At 40.5% G+C, this 19,827-nt stretch overlaps 1 protein-coding gene across 1 annotated transcript in view; it reads right to left on the reverse strand.

Annotated features, from left to right (window-relative positions):
* The window catches only part of RCAN2 (regulator of calcineurin 2), a gene marked incomplete at both ends in the record, with an annotated part of 260,720 nt that overhangs the window by 201,475 nt on the left and 39,418 nt on the right, over window positions 1-19,827 (reverse strand). The window contains one exon of the mRNA XM_082847730.1: window positions 12,470-12,696. Coding sequence (XP_082703856.1) covers window positions 12,470-12,694 — 225 coding nt within the window. The remainder of the gene's footprint in view (window positions 1-12,469; window positions 12,697-19,827) is intronic.

The raw sequence follows: 19,827 nt of genomic DNA on the forward strand, positions 1-19,827 counted from the left end.
CAGTCCCCGGTGGTTAAAGACAGGAATATTTTTGCAGAGAGATGGATGAATATTCACACAAGAAAAAGCTTCTCACCAGCCCTGGTTAGATTCTGAATGAATTAGGTCAAGTGAGGTTTTGTCTTAAAATGGGTTATAAAGAAAGTTTCCAGAGCTTTTTAGATTTCGGTACTGCAGATAAGAGATTGTAGATCTGCAGTTGTAAAGTACAAAGGGAACATTCACATCCCCCTACAGACTGGAGTAAAGGCAAATCTTATGTGGGGAATCAAGTAAAAATTGCAAATAACCAGATTAACCTTCCAAAATCCTTGAGAGTGACTGCATAATGCTGCCAGTGTTAGACTAGGTCACTGCATCCTCAGCTGAGCTCTAGAAGGAGCTGGTTTATTACATTAGTGGTGATGTTGAATGAAAGATATACATCTTTGAACCTAGAATCACTGCAGCCACTCACGAGGCATTGAGATGATCTATTTATGAGAAGCACAAAGCCTAAAAAACCCAAAGCACTAGGCCTCTGATCTTATGCCCTTTCTGGAAGAATACAGCCATTAATGGTTGGCAGAAATGCCCACTTATTTAAAAAGCAAAACAAAACATAACAAAAACAAGAAAATCTTTTGTGCGTGTGTATGTGTGTATATATAAGGCATCGAGTATAGTTGAAAATATATATTAAATGCCCTTTTCATTTTAGCATCACTGGATTTATTATGTTTGTTTTATTTGAATTGTTTTCTTTGGTAGACTTTAAATTCAATGAGTTTATGCTGTCTTGTTCACCACTGCATCCCCAGAGCCAAGCATCATACCTGTTTTCAATAAGTATTTGTACATCAAGAGGCAGTATCGCATGATGTTTAAGAGCACAGACTCTGTAGGTTTGAATCCCTGCTCTGCCACTCCAGCTGTGAAACCATGGGCAACCTCTCTGTGTAATCATACTTACTGTATCAACCTAGGCAGACTAAGTTATATTCTAACCACAAACTCCCAGATTCCAGGGGCTTAAAGCAGCAAAGGCTTTTCTTGTTGTTGCAGTCACATTGCACGTTTATCACAGGTCACCCAGGACCCTGCTGTGTCATCCTTGCCCTCAGTCCGTGAGCCAAACTGTCTGAACGGCACACCTGGCACGTTGCCAGTTGCCTGAGCAGAGTGAAAAGAACATTCTTCAGTGTCAAATATTGGTAATTAAATGCTTGGCCTGGAAGTGACACAGGTCACTTCTGCTTATATCAATACATTGGGCAGAACTAGACAGAAGGGTCCAGGGAATACAACCCTGCCACGTGCCCAGGAGGTAGAGAGGCAGAAAGACACCGCCCTCATAGGGTTGTCATGGTGATTAAAGGGCTTAATGTCTAGAAAGCATTCGGAAGAGTATGAGGCAACTTGCTACAGGCTATGTAAGGTTTGCTACTGCTGTTATATTATTATTATTTCCACTGAACTAAATGAATACACATTTTTTGGAGGCCAATAACAACTCACCTTTCGAGCTTCTCTTTATTGACCTGAATTTGGCTAAAGGTTTCCTGGTGGTTTGATACACTGTTCCCCTTTAGCTACCAGTGACTGCCAGTGTCCCATCGAGCAGAGCCTTACTTATCTTCAGCACAGACACAGGGCAGCCCTCGGGGTGCCCCTCCAGCCTCACCTGTCTTAAGATGACTTTTGCAGCCCAGCTGGATGTAGAAAGGCAATCCAGGGGAAAATGCCAGAGGTTAACTGACCCCCTAATAACTTCTAGGTGTTGTCTGCTGTGAAGCTCCCGGTTCTAAATGTGTTTCATACAAAAATATTTATGCTGCAAGCTGTAGCATGCAAACAGCAATCTGCATTATTGGTTTCAGATGCCAATTTTCTCCAGCTCTGGTTCTCCTTTGTGTTATGTAAACAAATCCCAACCATCTGGACCACAACAAGCCACGCTGAAGTATGTGCTCACTCCTTGCAAAAGCATCAAATCAAAATACAATCGCACAGAATTCTGCCTCACAAAAAATTGGAGAGAACATCACGGTCTCATGAAGCTGTTTGAAAAAAATGTTCTGTAGGTGTCAGAACTTCGAATTTAAATAGGATAGCAGAAATGAGCATCTCAGAATATTTACCATACTGATAAGCAGAAACAAACATAACCAGAAGCTCATCTCCTATGGCGTTACCTATATTGAGAGCAGGCCAAGTCAGTATGTTCCAAATTACCTCAAAAAGGAAAAGGGCTTAGGAAAAGTGTCTCAGACAGATGGGAAAACTGAGAAGAGATTACTGCAAGACTTAACCATGATAGTCAGAAAACAAGAGCTTTATAAATTCCCACTCAGCTAAGGAAAATGTATGCTTTATAATAATTGAACAAACAAGCTAAACTCTAGGCCTTCAATATCAAGAAACAATGAATCGGGGCTTCCCTGGTGGCGCAGTGGTTGAGAGTCTGCCTGCCGATGCAGGGGACACGGGTTCGTGCCCCGGTCCGGGAAGATCCCACATGCCGCGGAGCGGCTGGGCCCGTGAGCCATGGCCGCTGAGCCTGCACGTCCGGAGCCTGTGCTCCGCAACGGGAGAGGCCACAACAGTGAGAGGCCCGCGTACCGCAAAAAAAAACCAAAAAAAAAAACAACCAATGAATCAAAAGTCTGTTTGCCAGAAAAGAAAACTTCACCCAAGCAAGTTACATATCTTACCACCTAACCACCTGGACCTCTGAAATGAAAACCAAGCATCATTTCTGATGTCTTATCTCTCAGATAATTCCAGGCTGCTGAAGGCATCTTCCCAAAGCCAAATACTTTAGACAATCCCCATGGCCAGCCTGGCCCACAGGCAGATACAAGTGCTGGAAAGCATTCTTGATTCTTTTCCCTCTACCTAAAAATATCTGCCACCAACTTTGCACAGTGCCCCCAGTGGCCACCCTTTGGGAAAGATAAACATCATCAGAATTCCTGGCTCAGATTCATGAACTTTGAACACTGTGGGAAGGATATCCTGAGAGAATGACGTACAAGGCAAGTGAGCTTTATTAAGCTAGTGGAGGGGGGGAGAATGGAGGTAAAGAGAGGAACAGAAAGGTCTGGAATATAAAGAGTAAAAATGGGCAGTAAAAATGGGAGGCATGAGCCTCCCCAAACATTTTTTTTCCCTAGAGTCCCAGTGGTCGTGCCTCTATTATCAATTCATTTGGTATCTGATCATCTTGCTTTGTCACCCTAAACCCCGTATATATAATGAAATCAAAACTGAATCAGATTAGTTGATATCCCAGAGACCATCCACAGAATGGGGGCTATAAAATCACACCAAGCAGGAAGACTTTCTGTCTAACTTAATAACTTCCATTAGGTAGGCAGGGGCTAGTTATAAAATTCACATCCTTGGCTATAAAGATGTAATCTAAATCATTTGAAACTGGTTCCACTGAACTACATCTTATTGATTTCATCTCAATATTTTACCAAGGTCGCTTTAAAACCCAATACTATTTGTTAAGCTGCGATTTACCAACTTCGTATACAAATTAAATGAGAATATTTGGTAATCCATTATTCAGTCACAGATCAGAATATCAAAATAGATGGGGACAGATTCCCGAGAACTCTCCCCAGGCCTCTGTCTTTCTACGTAACCAATTCTGGTTCGGCTGATAAACCATTCTTGAGCAGCCTTCCTGACTGAGATTAGCTCCTTCCTAAATCTCCTTGTTTCAATCTACTGAGAATGATTTAATCAGGAAAGAATCAAAACACCCATTAAACCTCTAAGGGGGAGACCTTCAAGATGGCGGAGGAGTAAGATGCGGAGATCACCTTCCTCCCCACACATACACCAGAAATACATCTACATGTGGAACAACTCCTACAGAACGCCTACTGAATGCTGGCAGAAGACCTCAGACCTCCCAAAAGGCAAGAAACTCCCCACGTACCTGGGTAGGGCAAAAGAAAAAGAAAAAACAGAGACAAAAGAATAAGGATGGGACCTGCACCAGTGGGAGGGAGCTGTGAAGGAGGAAAGGTTTCCACGCACCAGAAGCTCCTTTGCGGGCAGAGACTGCAGGTGGTGGAGGGGGGAAGCTTCGGAGCCACAGAGGAGAGCGCAGCCACAGGGGTGCAGAGGGCAAAGCGGAGAGATTCCCGCACAGAGGATCGGGGCCGACCAGCACTCACCAGCCCGAGAGGCTTGTCTGCTCATCCACCGGGGCGGGCGGGGCTGGGAGCTGAGGCTTGGGCTTCGGTCAGAGTGCAGGGAGAGGACAGGAGTTGGTGGCGTGAACACAGCCTGAAGGGGGCTAGTGCACCACAGCTAGCCGGGAGGGAGTCCAGGGAAAAGTCTGGAGCTGCCCAAGAGGCAAGAGACCATTGTTTTGGTGAGCACGAGGAGAGGGGATTCAGAGCGCCACCTACACGAGCTCCAGAGATGGGCGCGAGCCGCAGCTATCAGCGCGGACAGCAGGGACGGGCATGAGACACTAAGGCTGCTGCTGCCGCCACCAAGAAGCCTGTGTGCGAGCACAGGTCACTATCCAAACCTCTCCTCCCGGGAGCCTGTGCAGCCCGCCACTGCCAGGGTCCCGTGATCCAGGGACAACTTCCCCAGGAGAACGCACGGCATGCCTCAGGCTGGTGCAACATCACGCTGGCCTCTGCCACTGCAGGCTCGCCCCGCATCCGTACCCCTCCCTCCCCCTGGCCTAAGTGAGCCAGAGCCCCCCAAATCAGCTGCTCCTTTAACCCCCTCCTGTCTGGGCAGGAACAGATGCCTGTGGGCAACCTACACCCAGAGGCAGGGCCAAATCCAAAGCTGAACCCCGGGAGCTGTGCAAACAAAGAAGAGAAAGGGAAATCCCTCCCAGCAACCTCAGGAGCAGCGGATTAAATCTCCACAATCAACTTGATGTACCTGCATCTGTGGAATACCTGAAGAGACAATGAATCATCCCAAATTGAGGAGGTGGACTTCGGAGCAACTGTAGACTTGGGGTTTGCTTTCTGCATCTAATTTCTTTCTGGTTTTCTGTTTATCTTAGCTTAGTATTTAAAGTTTATTATCATTGGTAGATTTGTTCATTGATTTGGTTGTTCTCTTCCTTTTTTTAATACATATATATAGATTTTCTTTTTCCTTTTTCTCTTTTTGAGTGTGTATGTGTATGCTTCTTTGTGTGATTCTGTCTCTATAGCTTTGCTTTTACCATTTGTCCTAGAGTTCTGTCCGTCCATTTTTGGTTTTTATTTTTTAGTATAGTTTTAGGACTTGCTAAAATTGGTGGATTTGTTTTTTGGTTTGGTTGCTCTCTTCTTTCTTTATTTTATTACTTTTTAATTTTTAATAATATTTTTATTCTAATAACTTTTATTTTACTTTATTTTATTTTACTGTATTCTTTCTTCTTTCTTTTTTTCTCCCTTTTCTTCTGAGCCATATGGCTGAAAGGGTCTTGGTGATCTGGATGGGTGTCAGGCCTGTGCCTCTGAGATGGGAGAGCCAAGTTCAGGACATTGGTCCACCAGAGACCTCCTGGCTCCACATAATATCAAATGGCAAAAGCCCTCCCAGAGATCACCATCTCAACGCTAAGACCCAGCTCCACTCAATGACCAGCAAGCTACAGTGCTGGACACCCTATGCCAAACAACTAGCAAGACAGAAACACAACCCCATGCATTAGCAGAGAGGTTGCCTAAAATCATAATAAGGTCACAGACACCCCATAACACACCACAGGATGCGGTCCTGCCCACCAGAAAGACAAGATCCAGCCTCACCCACCAGAACACAGGCAGCAGTCCCCTCCACCAGGAAGCCTACACAACCTACTGAACCAACCTTAGCCACTGGGGGCAGACACCAAAAACAACGGGAACTATGAACATGCAGCCTGTGAAAAGGAGACCCCAAACACAGTAAGATAAGCAAAGTGAGAAGACAGAGAAACACACAGCAGATGAAGGAGCAAGGTAAAAACCCACCAGACCTAACAAATGAAGAGGAAATAGGCAGTCTACCTGAAAAAGAATTCAGAGTAATGATAGTAAAGATGATCCAAAATCTTGGAAATAGAATGTGGAGAAAATACAAGAAATGTTTAATAAGGACCTAGAAGAACTAAAGAGCAAACAATGATGAACAACACAATAAATGAAATTAAAAATTCTCTACAAGGAATCAATAGCAGAATAACTGAGGCAGATGAACAGATAAGGGACCTGGAAGATAAAATAGTGGAAATAACTACCACAGAGCAGAAAAAAGAATGAAAAGAATTGAGGACAGTCTCAGAGACCTCTGGGGCAACATTAAATGCACCAACATTCGAATTACAGGGGTCCCGAAAAAGAAGAGAAAAAGAAAGAGATTGAGAAAATATTTGAAGACATTACAGTTGAAAACTTCCCTAATGTGGGAAAGGAAACGGTCAGTCAAGTCCAGGAAGCACAGAGAGTCCCATACAGGATAAATCCAAGGTGAAATAAACCAAGACACATATTAATCAAACTATCAGATATTAACTACAAAGAAAAAATATTAAAAGCAGCAAGGAAAAAAACAACAAATAACATACAAGGGAATCCCCATAAGGTTAACAGCTGATCTATCAGCAGAAACTCTGCAACCCAGAAGAGAGTGACAGGACATATTTAAAGTGATGAAAGGGAAGAACCTACAACCAAGATTACTCTACCCAGCAAGGATCTCATTCAGATTCATGGAGAAATTAAAACCTTTACAGACAAGCAAACGTTAAGAGAATTCAGCACTAGCAAACCAGCTTTACAACAAATGCTAAAGGAACTACTCTAGGCAGGACACAAGAGAAGGAAAAGACCTACAATTACAAACCCAAAACAATTAAGAAAATGGTAATGAGAACATACATTTCGATAATTACCTTACATGTAAATGGACTAAATGCTCCAACCAAGAGACATAGACTGGCTGAATGGAAACAAAACAAGATCTGTATATATGCTGTCTACAAGAGACCCACTTCAGACCTAAGGACACATACAGACTGAAAGTGAGGGGATGGAAAAAGATATTCCATGCAAATGGAAATCAAAAGAAACATGGATTAGCAATTCTTATATCAGACAAAATAAACTTTAAAATAAAGACTATTACAAGAGACAAAGAAGAACACTACATAATGATCAAGGGATCAATCCAAGAAGAGTATATAACAATTGTAAATATTTATTCACCCAGCATAGGAGCACCTCCATACATAAGGCAAATACTAACAGCCATAAAAGGGGGAATTGACAGTAATTCAATCATAGTAGGGGACTTTAACACCCCACTTTCACCAATGGACACATCAACCAAAATGAAAATAAATAAGGAAACACAAGCTTTAAATGATACATTAAACAAGATGGACTTAATTGATATTTATAGGACATTCCATCCAAAACAACAGAATACACTTTCTTCTCAAGTGCTCATGGAACATTCTCCAGGAGAGATCATATCTTGGGTCACAAATCAAGCCTTGGTAAATTTAGGAAAATTGAAATTGTATCAAGTATCTTTTCTGACCACAATGCTATGAGACTAGATATCAATTACAGGAAAAAATCTGTAAAAAATAAAAACACATGGAGGCTAAACAATACACTACTTAATAACCAAGAGATCACTGAAGAAATCAAAGAGGATATCAGAAAATACCCAGAAACAAATGACAATGAAAGCACGACAACCCAAACCTATGGGATGCAGCAAAAGCAGTTCTAAGAGGGAAGTTTATAGCAATACAATCCTACCTCAGGAAACAAGAAACATCTCAAATAAACAACCTAACCATACACCTAAAGCAATTAGAGAAGAACAATAAAGCTGCAAAGTTGGTAGAAGGAAACAAATCATAAAGATCAGATCAGAAATAAATGAAAAAGAAATGAAGGAAACGATAGCAAAGATCACTAAAACTAAAACGTTCTTTGTTCTTTGAGAAGATAAACAAAATTGATAAACCATTAGCCAGACTCATCAAGAAAAAAAGGGAGAGACTCAAATCAACAGAATTAGAAATGAAAAAGGAGAAGTAACAACTGACACGGCAGAAATACGAAGGATCATGAGAGATTACTACAAGCAACTATATGCCAATAAAATGGACAACCTGGAAGAAATGGACAAATTCTTCGAAAAGCACAACCTTCTAAGACTGAACAAGGAAGAAGTAGAAAATATGAACAGACCAATCACAAGCACTGAAATTAAAACTGTGATTAAAAATCTTCCAACAAACAGAAGCCCAGAATCAGATGGCTTCACAGGCGAATTCTATCAAACATTTAGAGAAGAGCTAACACCTATCCTTCTCAAACTCTTTCAGAATACAGCAGAGGGAGGAACACTCCCAAACTCATTCTACGAGGCCACCATCACCCTAGGTACCAAAACCAGACAAAGATGTCACAAGGAAAGAAAACCAGAGGCCAACAGCACTGATCAACATAGATGCAAAAATCCTCAACAAAAAACTGGCAAACAGAATCCAGCAGCACATTAAAAGGATCATACACCATGATCAAGTGGGGTTTATCCCAGGAATGCAAGGATTTTTCAATATATGCAAGTCAATCAATGTGATACACCATATTAACAAATTGAAGGCAAAAAACCATAGGATCATCTCAATAGATGCAGAGAAAGCTTTCAACAAAATTCAACACCCATTTGTGATAAAAACCCTTCAGAAAAGTAGGCATAGAGGGAACCTACCTCAACATAATAAAGGCCATATATGACAAACCCACAGCCAACACCATTCTCAATGGTGAAAAACTGAAACCATTTCCTCTAAGATCAGAAAGGAGACAAGGTTCTCCACTCTCACCACTATTATTCAACATAGTTTTAGAAGTTTTAGCCACAGCAATCAGAGAAGAAAAAGAAATAAAAGGAATCCAAATTGGAAAAGAAGAAGTAGAGCTGTCACTGTTTGCAGATGACATGCTACTATACATAGAGAATCATAAAGATGTTACCAGAAAACTACTAGAGCTAATCAATGAATTTGATATAGTAGCAGGTACAAAATTAATGCACAGAAATCTCTTGCATTCCCATACACTAATGATGAAAAATCTGAAAAAGAAATTAAGGAAACACTCTCATTTACCATTGCAACAAAAAGAATAAAATACCTAGGAATAAGCCTACCTGAGGAGACAAAAGACCTGTATGCAGAAAATATAAGACACTGATGAAAGAAATTAAAGATGATACAGACAGATGGAGAGATATACCATGTTCTTGGATTGGAAGAATCAATATTGTGAAAATGACTATACTACCCAAAGCAGTGTACAGATTCAATGCAATCCCTATCAAACTACCACTGGCATTTTTCACAGAACTAGAACGAAAAATTTCACAATTTGTATAGAAACACAAAAGACCCCAAATAGCCAAAGCAATATTGAGAAGGAAACATGGAGCTGGAGGAATCAGGCTCCCTGACTTCAGACTATACTACAAAGCTACAGTAATTAAGACAGTATGGTACTGGCACAAAAACAGAAATATAGATCACTGGAACAGGATAGAAAGCCCAGAGATAAACCCATGCATGCACGTATGGTCACCTTATTTTTGATAAAGGAGGCAAGGATATACAATGGAGAAAAGACAGCCTCTTCACTAAGTGATGCTGGGAAAACTGGACAGGTACATGTAAAAGAATGAAATTAGAACACTCCCTAACACCATATACAAAAATAAACTCAAAATGGATTAAAGACCTATATGTAAGGCCAGACACTATAAAACTCTTAGAGGAAAACATAGGCAGAACACTCTATGACATAAATCACAGCAAGATCCTTTTTGATCCACCTCCTAGAGAAATGGAAATAAAGACAAAAATAAACAAATGGGACCTAATGAAACTTAAAAGCTTTTGCACCGCAAAGGAAACCTTAAACAAGACCAAAAGACAACCCTCAGAATGGGAGAAAATATTTGCAAATGAAGCAACTGACAAAGGATTAATCTCCAAAATTTACAAGCAGTTCATGCAGCTAAATAACGAAAAAACAAACAACCCAATCCAAAAATGGGCAGAAAACCTAAATAGACATTTCTCCAAAAAAGACTACAGATAGCTAACAAACACATGAAAGGATGCTCAACATCACAAATCATTAGAGAAATGCAAATCAAAACTACAATGAGATATCACCTCACACCAGTCACAATGGCCATCATCAAAAAATCTACGAACAATAAACACTGGGTAGAGTGTGGAGAAAAGGGAACCCTCTTGCACTGTTGGTGGTATGTAAATTGATACAGCCACTATGGAGAACAGTAGGGAGGTTCCTTAAAAAACTAAAAATAGAACTACCATATGACCCAACAATCCCACTTCAATATGCCAAGATCCCCAACAATCTCGGCATATACCCCGAGAAAACCATAATTCAAAAAGAGTCATGTACCACAATGTTCACTGCAGCTCTATTTACAATAGCCAGGACATGGAAGCAACCTAAGTGTCCATCAACAGATGAATGGATAAAGAAGATGTAGCACATATATACAATGGAATATTACTCAGCCATAAAAAGAAACGAAATTGAGTTATTTGTAGTGAGGTGGATGGACCTAGAGTCTGTCATACAGAGTGAAGTAAGTCAAAAAGAGAAAAACAAATACTGTATGCTAACACATAGATATGGAATCTAAAAAAAAAAAAATTGTACTGAAGAACCTAGGTGCAGGACAGGAATAAAGACACAGACATAGAGATTGGACTTGAGGACATGGCGGGGGCAAGGGTAAGCTGGGACAAAGTGAGAGAGTGGCATGGACTTTTATATACTACCTAATGTAAAATAAATAGCTAGTGGGAAGCCGCGGCATAGCACAGGGAGATCAGTTTGGTGCTTTGTGACCCCCTAGAAGGGTGGGATAGGGAGGGTGGGAGGGAGATGCAAGAGGGAGGAGATATGGGGATATATGTATACGTATAGCCGATTCACTTTGTTATAAAGCAGAGTCTAAAATACCACTGTAAAACAATTATACTCCAATAAAGATGTTAAAGTAAAAAAAACTCTAAGGAAAATCCTTCTAATTGTTGATATTTAAATAGATGAGAGAACAAGAAAACACGGAACTTTGTTTCATAGTTAACATCAGGTAGATTTCAGGGGAAATGACATGCTGTGAATAAATTATAATCTGTGTTAAAACCTGGTTATAATCCAAGAGCAAAATTCCCAGTTTCTTTCCAAAAGGCTATGTGTCATTTTCTTACTTCAAATAGTCTGCTGATGATAGCTCTGGAGGTTCTAATCACATATAATTCCTTGGACTTCAAATTATTTTTAGCCCATCATTTCAACCGTTCAACTCCAAAATAATATTATTATAAAACTACCTTTATATGGCTTGAAATAATTCCTAATCCTCTGGGCTATCAAGATTGCTTACAAAACCAATAAAATTCAGAACAAAGACTTCCAGTAATTGTGTTCAGGCAACAGAGTTTGGACTTCAGCAGTTGGCAAAAACAGTCCAAGTTTGTGAAACAGCGATCATAAATCCTACTCTTAATGTCACACAGAGCCATACTTTAATGTAGAAAAAAAAAGGCTCTTTCCCCCAAAAAATGTTGGCTATGTTTTACAACGTAGCCTAGTAATAGATTTTACAATTAGAAATCCACATCCACAAGGGAAGGTTTGATCCATTTAGACTCTGTTGTTAAAACGTCAGAGAAATCCGAAGTAAACTTTCGCAAGACCTCCAAAAGGAATATTTACTCTGATGGCCAAGAATGCTTCCACTAAATCAAGCTGACTCTTAAAATGGAAGCTTCATATTCTGGAAAATTCTTGTACATAGACAACCTCATTCCCTAATTATTTCAAATCAAGGAGTTAAGTATTTTCACGCAAATTCTTACAACACACCCAAAACAGTTCTACCCGCTTGAGCAAAGCAAGTCTCATATGGCCAACCAATTTACCTTTCTAATAAGTGCTGCAGGACTTGGGGCCCAATTTAAGAAACTATTGTTAGAACAGTCATCAAACTGCAGGAAGAGTAAGGGGGAAAGAGAGCTTGTGCTGCGTAGGGAAAGGCAAATTAAGCTTTGGGCAGAATAGGGGAAAATAAAACTTTTTTTTTTTTTAACAACATCTGCTTCCTAGCCCAAGGGGTATCCCCTGCAATCACTATTCCCAACACCATTGTTAGACAGACCTCTGAGTGGCAGACATCGAGATCTGATTCAACACAGTCTCCCATACAATCTTGTTGTGTGTACCTCCAATGTCAACTGATAATAGAACAGGCTTTTCTGCTCTTGCTATGCATGCCAAGAAAAGCGCCAAGTAAACATTTTCAAAAACTTCCAAACATTAACCACAAAGAAGCAATGGAAATATTGGGGGGATAATGCCACATCTCCCCTTGTTTCAGGAGCAAAAAGGCTTCTTACCTTGCTCTCATCCCCTTCAAACACCGACTGGTGGACGTTGCATGCAAACAGTGAGTTTGGGAGGTCCGTGAAGTCCGTGATTGCTTGAAAGGCCTCCTCCGTGAAACACTGAGTCACAGCCCAGTCTCTGTCTATGCAGCAGAGCAGGAAGAGTCCTCCATCTTCCGGGATGTGCCCCTGCTGCCCCAGGCTCCTCGTCCCAATGAAATAAGAGTCTCCCCTCATTCCTGAGGATACAGAGACGGATGCATGTTAGAGTAGGATTCGATTCCTTAAAGCTTGGTTTGAAGGTCGCAGTTCTGGAGTGTCGGGGGCAGAGAGGGGAGTGTGATTAGGAAGAGAAGCAGGGGCTGTTAGAAGGGGGAAGACCCAGCAAGTTCACATTTTCCCCTTGATCTCTGAGTTACAACTTCCCACACAGCTCTGCTTCTGGGCAACAATCCAGTCCCAGCTACGGGCAAAAAAAAAACCCACTTGGGCAGGACTGGAGTTGGAGGCCAGGGGCTCCAGCCTAGCTATTCAGTGTTTACTAGACTGGGAACCTTGGAAAGTTATGCAAGTTCTCTGAGCCTTGCTTCCTTAAGAGAATCAAATGGATTCAGACAAAAATGCACATAGGAAAGTGCTTTGATAAGTTACATGATGAATTATATAATACCACGACCATTACTGCTAATGCTTATCACTTCTTGAGTTCCAGGAATGATTCTAAATGATTTGCGTGCCTTAACTGACCTATGAAATCTCCATCTATGTGGTTGGTACCAATATTATCCCCATTTTACGGAGGGGCAAAACTAAGGAACAAAGCAATTAAGTAACTTTGACAGGGTCCATGACAAAATGGCAGGACTAGGATTCAAACTCAGGGAGTTTGGCACGAAAGTCTGCTCTCCTATACCACGGAAATGAAGCAGATCAAAATTACTGCAAGTCTGTATTTAAGGAAGCACAACCTATTTCATCACCACCTGAATCCTGATTAGGGTAACTCTAATAGTTAATCATCTATCCAAATGAGGACACACAGACACACACACACACACACACACACCCTCTTCTGCCTGGGGTCATTACTCTAATTTGTGAACTCTGGATCTTAAAAAATCACTACTATCTTGGCTGATCCAAGGTATACAGATTCCCCACCCTCAGAGTCCCCAGTGTGAAGCTTTCCAGTATTAATCTCATCTACCTGTGTTCCATGATTCTATTCTTTCATTACCCCTTACATTCAAAATTCTACCCAACTGCAGCCAGTTGGAGACTTTTTCCAATTTTTGATACTGGTACATAATTCAATAGATTTCATCAGCTTTCCTGCATACTTCAACAACAGTCAATGTCTATATTTTTCCTTTGTTATCTATTTTCATGTCTATCATACTATTCTGTTCAAAGATCAGTGATTAAAGTCCCAGAAGGTGAAATAACTTGCCCACGGGTACCCAGATAAGACTGCCTGGCAATGACCACGTGGCTGCTGGATCATCCTCTGTTTCCCCCAATCCCAGCAATGCAGAACCTCAGGGTAAAAGACAGAAAGGCAGTACCGCAAAGTGTCACTCTGCCCTCGCCAAGTTTAGGTAAGACGTAAATTCTAGATCCCCACACAAGTATGGGTTTCTACTTATATCCCTCTCGAACTCTGAATGCAGTATTGTGATGAGGTTGTTTTTTCATTTTTCCTAGAAACAAAGCCTAAATGGCATCCTGATAAACAGTATTTGATGGCAATATAAATGATGCATTACATAGAAAACCTTAGGCCTGGTTGGATACAGGAGCCAAAAATGAAAGAATCTGAAATAATAACTAAAAAATTAGATCACTACAATTGTGGAAAATAAAAATGTCATTCTATATAAAATATAATAGAACCATTCCTGTACTCTAAAGTTCTCAAAACTCCAATTAATGCAACATTTTCTGTATTTAAATCAATGAACTACGTATTTTAAATAAAAATATGGTACATGGTTTAAGCTTTATTTTTTTCCATAATGTATTCAAAATATATGAACATTTTTATTTAAAAAAATTTTTTTATTATTATTTTTTGCCCACACTGCACAGCTTGTGAGATCTTAGTTTCCTGACCAGGGACTGAACCCAGGCCCTTGGCAGTGAAAGTGCAGAGTCCTAACCACTGGAGGAATTCCCTATGAATATTTTTAATTAGAAGAAAAAACTTCAATGAAATACTTAAAAGTATTTATTTTCCTTCATATTCATTTACACTGTTGCTTCAGATATTTTAGCATAATATGCATAATGACTATCACATTATTATTAGAGTACTAATTATTTTAATAGTAAAAATAATTACTAAGAACATTAAGACACTTTTACAGGTGACCCTTGAACAACGTGGGGGTCAGGGGCACCAAGAGACCATGCGGTTGAAAATTCAAGTATAACTTTACAGTCGGCCCTCCTTATATAGGGTTCCACATCTGCGGATTCAACCAACCTCAGATCCTGTAGAACGTACTCAGTGAAAAATTTCTGTGTATAAGTGGACCTGCACAGTTCAAACCCATCTTGTTCAAGGGTCCGGTGTATTTTCATCAATGGATTATAGGAAAACTTTCTGATAATAAAGTTACAATCATTCAGTATCATGAAATATAGATATTGTCAATTTTGGTTTCATTTTTAATCCTGTCCTTCTTAGATAACATTTTAAAAATTAATCAGAATGGATCCCATAATGTTCTTAAACGGGTCTGACACTGTTTCAATTATTCTTTTTTTCAAAGAGAATTAAAATCCATTGCTGAACAAATTAATTAAATAGACCAAATATTAAGCCTCACTCAGGACTCATTTTAATCTACCCAAATAGCCTTAACTTCTGTTCTAAGCTGTAACAATACGATTACCTCTGTAAGACTTTATTTTAAGCTCATTACTTTCAGTCAAGATTTAAAAGGTGAATGCATTTTTGGCAAACAACTTATTCTACTTACATGGAGAAATACTTTAGAAGTCAGAGCGTTGAACAAAGAAACCCTGGTTTCTCTTCCCAGTTCCACTGCTGACTCACCTCATAATTTGGAGAAATCTATTGATCATTCTGTGACTCCGTTTATGTTTGTAAAACAGGAACAAAAAACCCTATCTGCCTCCCTCGGCTAAGTAGGAAGAGGAAAAGGAACGAAATAGGGATGAAAAAAGTGATCAAAATCAGTGTTAATCACTCGTAAAAGGATATGTACTCGGAAACACTATAAAAGCACATCATTAGGATCATCTCGGAGCAAGACTATTATGCTTTGGTATAACCACTAACCTTCAGTAAACCCACATAAACAGACAGAAAGGGAAATGCTGAAGATGAAAGGAATTCCAGCAACAACTGCCTACATAGCTTAAGAAGATTTACTTATGTTGTCATTATTTCTAAATCTGAGGTTGGTCATCCAAAAGAGAACAGCTGCTTTCAGCTCAAAAGGCAACTCTTCCAGGAGGGTTCTCCGACCTCCCCCAGGACCCATGAATTTAGCATCCTTTCTTTGCAGTCCCTGGGTACCAGCCTAGCCCTCACACAGTTCATTCTGCGCTGCGACTACTGTATCTCCAACCAGAATGGTATTTCTTGAGAGCAGAGACTGAGCTGCCTTCGTCCAAGGTATCTTCAGCCTGGTACATCTAGAAAGCCCTCAAAATATTTGACTGAGTTAATGAATTATGTAAAAAGGGGTCACTGTCAGGAAAAAACAGACCAGCAAGTGAGTTACAATGATCAACTTAAAATATATACTCTAAAAATGTTATTTATTTCAAATGTATACACTAATAATAAAAATTAACCCACTCATTTCAGATTTAATTTTAAAAATGAAAGATAACAAGAACCACTCAAAGGATTCCTTTAGCTAAAAGTAAAAATTTGTGGAGTATAACTAAGATAACATGTATGTTTTTTTGATTATATGAGTTTACTGAAGAAAAAACTGGCAAAATCAGAAAGGTATAAAAAAAGAAAAGAAAACCATAATCCTGCTATCCAGAAAACTCCGTTAATATTTTGGCGTATTTAGTTCCAGCGTTGTTTTTTCATGCGTAATTCTGAAACAAAATTGAGAGCTTGCTGTTTAGTATCCCACACTGATACAGCCAAGAGCAGTTCCCTGTATCATTACATATTCTTTGAAACATTAATTTATTAGCCACATATAATCCCTGTGTATAGATCTGTCATAATTTATTTAACTATTCTTCTGTTGTTTGACATTTAGAAAGTATGTATTTCCATCATTACATTTATCTGGAAAAGAAAAACCACCATCTACTTTTAAAATATAAAGTCTCCCCAGGGAGAACCTCAAAATTTCTTGAGATGCAGAGAAGAGACATTTATATGAAATATTGGAAAGAGCCCCAGGGGTCTACTTGGGTTCTGGTCCTTCTGTAAGTTGCATGTTTTCTGTGGTTTCCATGTGAGCAAAATGGAGAAAGACTGCGGTCTTGTCTACTGTGAATATCAAGCGAAAGGAAGCAAGTGAATGTCTTTTGAAGGCTCCAAAATAATATGTGAATTAAAGCCACTTATTACTATGTACAGGCTTGTCATGATCAGAGGAACCTGGCACTACAGAGGTGGTTGCCATCCACCACTAATAAGGCTGTAAACAAGTTTCAGACTTCAGTGAATGTCCATGATATAAGCCCATGTCACCAAAATGAGACACAAGTAGGGATGCCCGTGAATATTTGCTACGGGTCTGGTTGGAGAGCCAATAGAAAGGAAAGTTATTTATAGGGCAAAAAAGAGTCATTAAAAATAAAAAAACAAAAAACATTGCCCCTCCCCCAACACCACCAAGAGCAAAAATAACTGTTTATTTAAATATTACGAAGTAGGTGGCAATGAGAATATAAATGATTGAATTGGACTCCTTTTAAAGGAAGAGGAAGCCTGGAGAGAGGAAGCTTCTCAACTGTTTCATTACTTTGCTACAATGTGAAAATGTTTTCATCCAAGATCCTCAGAAGACCCGACAGAACTTATTAAATAAACATTAAAAGACCTAAAATGAAGACAGTATGGTTCCTACCACGAAGACTAGCCACTTGACACTTAAAGATGCCTGATCAGCATCAAAGAAGTAGCAACTGAATAAATATTTGCGGCGTTAAGTGAATATATTCTCCCCCTCAATAAAATTAGATGATCTAGACATTACTGGGTTTCTACACAAGGAATCAATCTTTCCAAAACTCCCACTTTTCACTCCTAACAACATTTTTTTTGATATGGTACAAATCCAGGGAAAGAGAACTCAAAGAGACATCTGATTCTGTCGGATACCATTATTGTCACAGTGTTAACTATATGCATGAGATTTAGATTTCTGAATTGCAGAATCCTAAAAAATACGACCTTTCTAGGAATGGGGTGTAGCTCGTGAGAATGGGGAGCCATGCATTTTGCCCATGGGAGTTCTGATCTAGACAATCTTAAACTAGATATAGAAGGAGAGGGAAATCACAAATAAGCCCATGAGAACAGCAGAGAGCCATGGCAGGAAAAATAAAATTGTAAGTATCCATGGAGATGTTCGTACTAGCTTCACTGTCAAGTAAAATCGCCCCATTAATAGTGTGATGTGTGATCTATGAAAAAGGCAAATGGCACCTTGGAAGGGGTGGTGTGATGATAATCTTGAGTGCCCTGAACATGCAGAAACTAACATGGCTGATTCAGAGTACCCCCTAGAACAGAAAAACCGGAATTTTTTCCTAAGGAAACTATCCCATCTTATTGAGGGGTCAAAAGTCATGTCATCTAAGAAACAGGGGCATTGGGTAGACATAGCATAGGGAAGCACCGGCAAGAATTCTTGAGTGAAATCACAGTTGCCTTCAAACTCTGAAAGAGGAAATATTTTTCGTGTGTGGCACTAAGAAAGCAAAAGTCAACCAGGGAAAAATAATTCAGTTTAATAAAAGGAGCCATGGATCTTTTAACAATTCGGGTTAAAACAGAAATGTCTTGCCTCGTGTCTAAGTGAGCAACTTGTCCCAGTGACAGCCAATGAATAAGCTCCACAGAGCAGGTGATATCGATCTTTTGGGATGTCACCTAGGGAATCCAAGGACCAGGGAGATGGCTGGCTGACATTTATTTTTAAGGTCCCTTCTCACCTTGATATTTTTATCTTTCCATGACTGGAAGAAAATACACAAGAAAACAGACATCTGTTTATCTCTGGGCTTAAAGGTGCTCAAGAAAGGGGAACTTATATATAACCTGTAACAAAAGCATTCTCCAGGGTTGAAACTTTTATCTGATGCTCATAACAAACCTGCCTGTATTTGTTGTCTTCTAGGTTATTCAAACTAGAAAGCAGGAGGCGGCCGAAGCCGCGACAGTCGTGCGAACGGCTGGCCGGATACACCAGAAATACATCTACACGTGGAACAATTCCTACAGAACACCTACTGAACGCTGGCAGGAGACCTCAGACCTCACAAAAGGCCAGAAACTCCCCACGTACCTGGAGGGGATTAAGAGTGCTGCTTAAAGGAGCTCCAGAGACGGGCGCGAGCCGCGGCTAAAAGCACGGACCCCAGAGACGGGCATGAGACGCTTAGGCTGCTGCTGCCGCCACCAAGAAGCCTGTGTGCGAGCACAGGTCACTATCCACACCTCCCTTCCGGGGAGCCTGTGCAGCCCGCCACTGTCAGGGTCCCGGGATCCAGGGACAACTTCCCCGGGAGGACGCACGGCGCGCCTCAGGCTCGTGCAACGTCACGCCGGCCTCTGCCGCCGCAGGCCCGCCCCGCACTCCGTGCCCCTCCCTCCCCCCGGGCCTGAGTGAGCCAGAGCCCCCGAATCAGCGGCTCCTTTAACCCCTTCTGGTCTGAGCGAAGAACAGACGCTCTCCGGTGACCTACACGCAGAGGCGGGGCCAAATCCAAAACTGAGCCCCGGGAGCTGTGAGAAGAAAGAAGAGAAAGGGAAATCTCTGCCAGCAGCCTCAAGAGCAGCGGATTAAAGCTCCACAATCAACTTGATGTATCCTGCATCTGTGGAATACCTGAAGAGACAATGAACCATCCCAAATTAAGGAGGTGGACTTTGAGAGCAAGATTTATGATTTTTTCCCCTTTTTCTCTTCTTGTGAGTGTGTATGTGTATGCTTCTGTGTGAGATTTTGTCTGTATAGCTTTGCTTCCACCATTTGTCCTAGGGTTCTATCCTTCCGGTTTTTTTTTAATGTTTTTTCTTAATAATTATTTTATTTTAACAACTTTATTATATTTTATCTTACTTTATTTTATTTTACTTTATCTTCTTTCTTTCTTTCCTTCCTTCTCTCCTTCCTTCCTTCCCTCCCTCCCTCCCT

Source organism: Leucopleurus acutus, assembly GCF_964270905.1.
Source record: "Leucopleurus acutus genome assembly, chromosome: 10".
In the NCBI taxonomy this organism is placed as follows: Eukaryota; Metazoa; Chordata; class Mammalia; order Artiodactyla; family Delphinidae; genus Leucopleurus; species Leucopleurus acutus.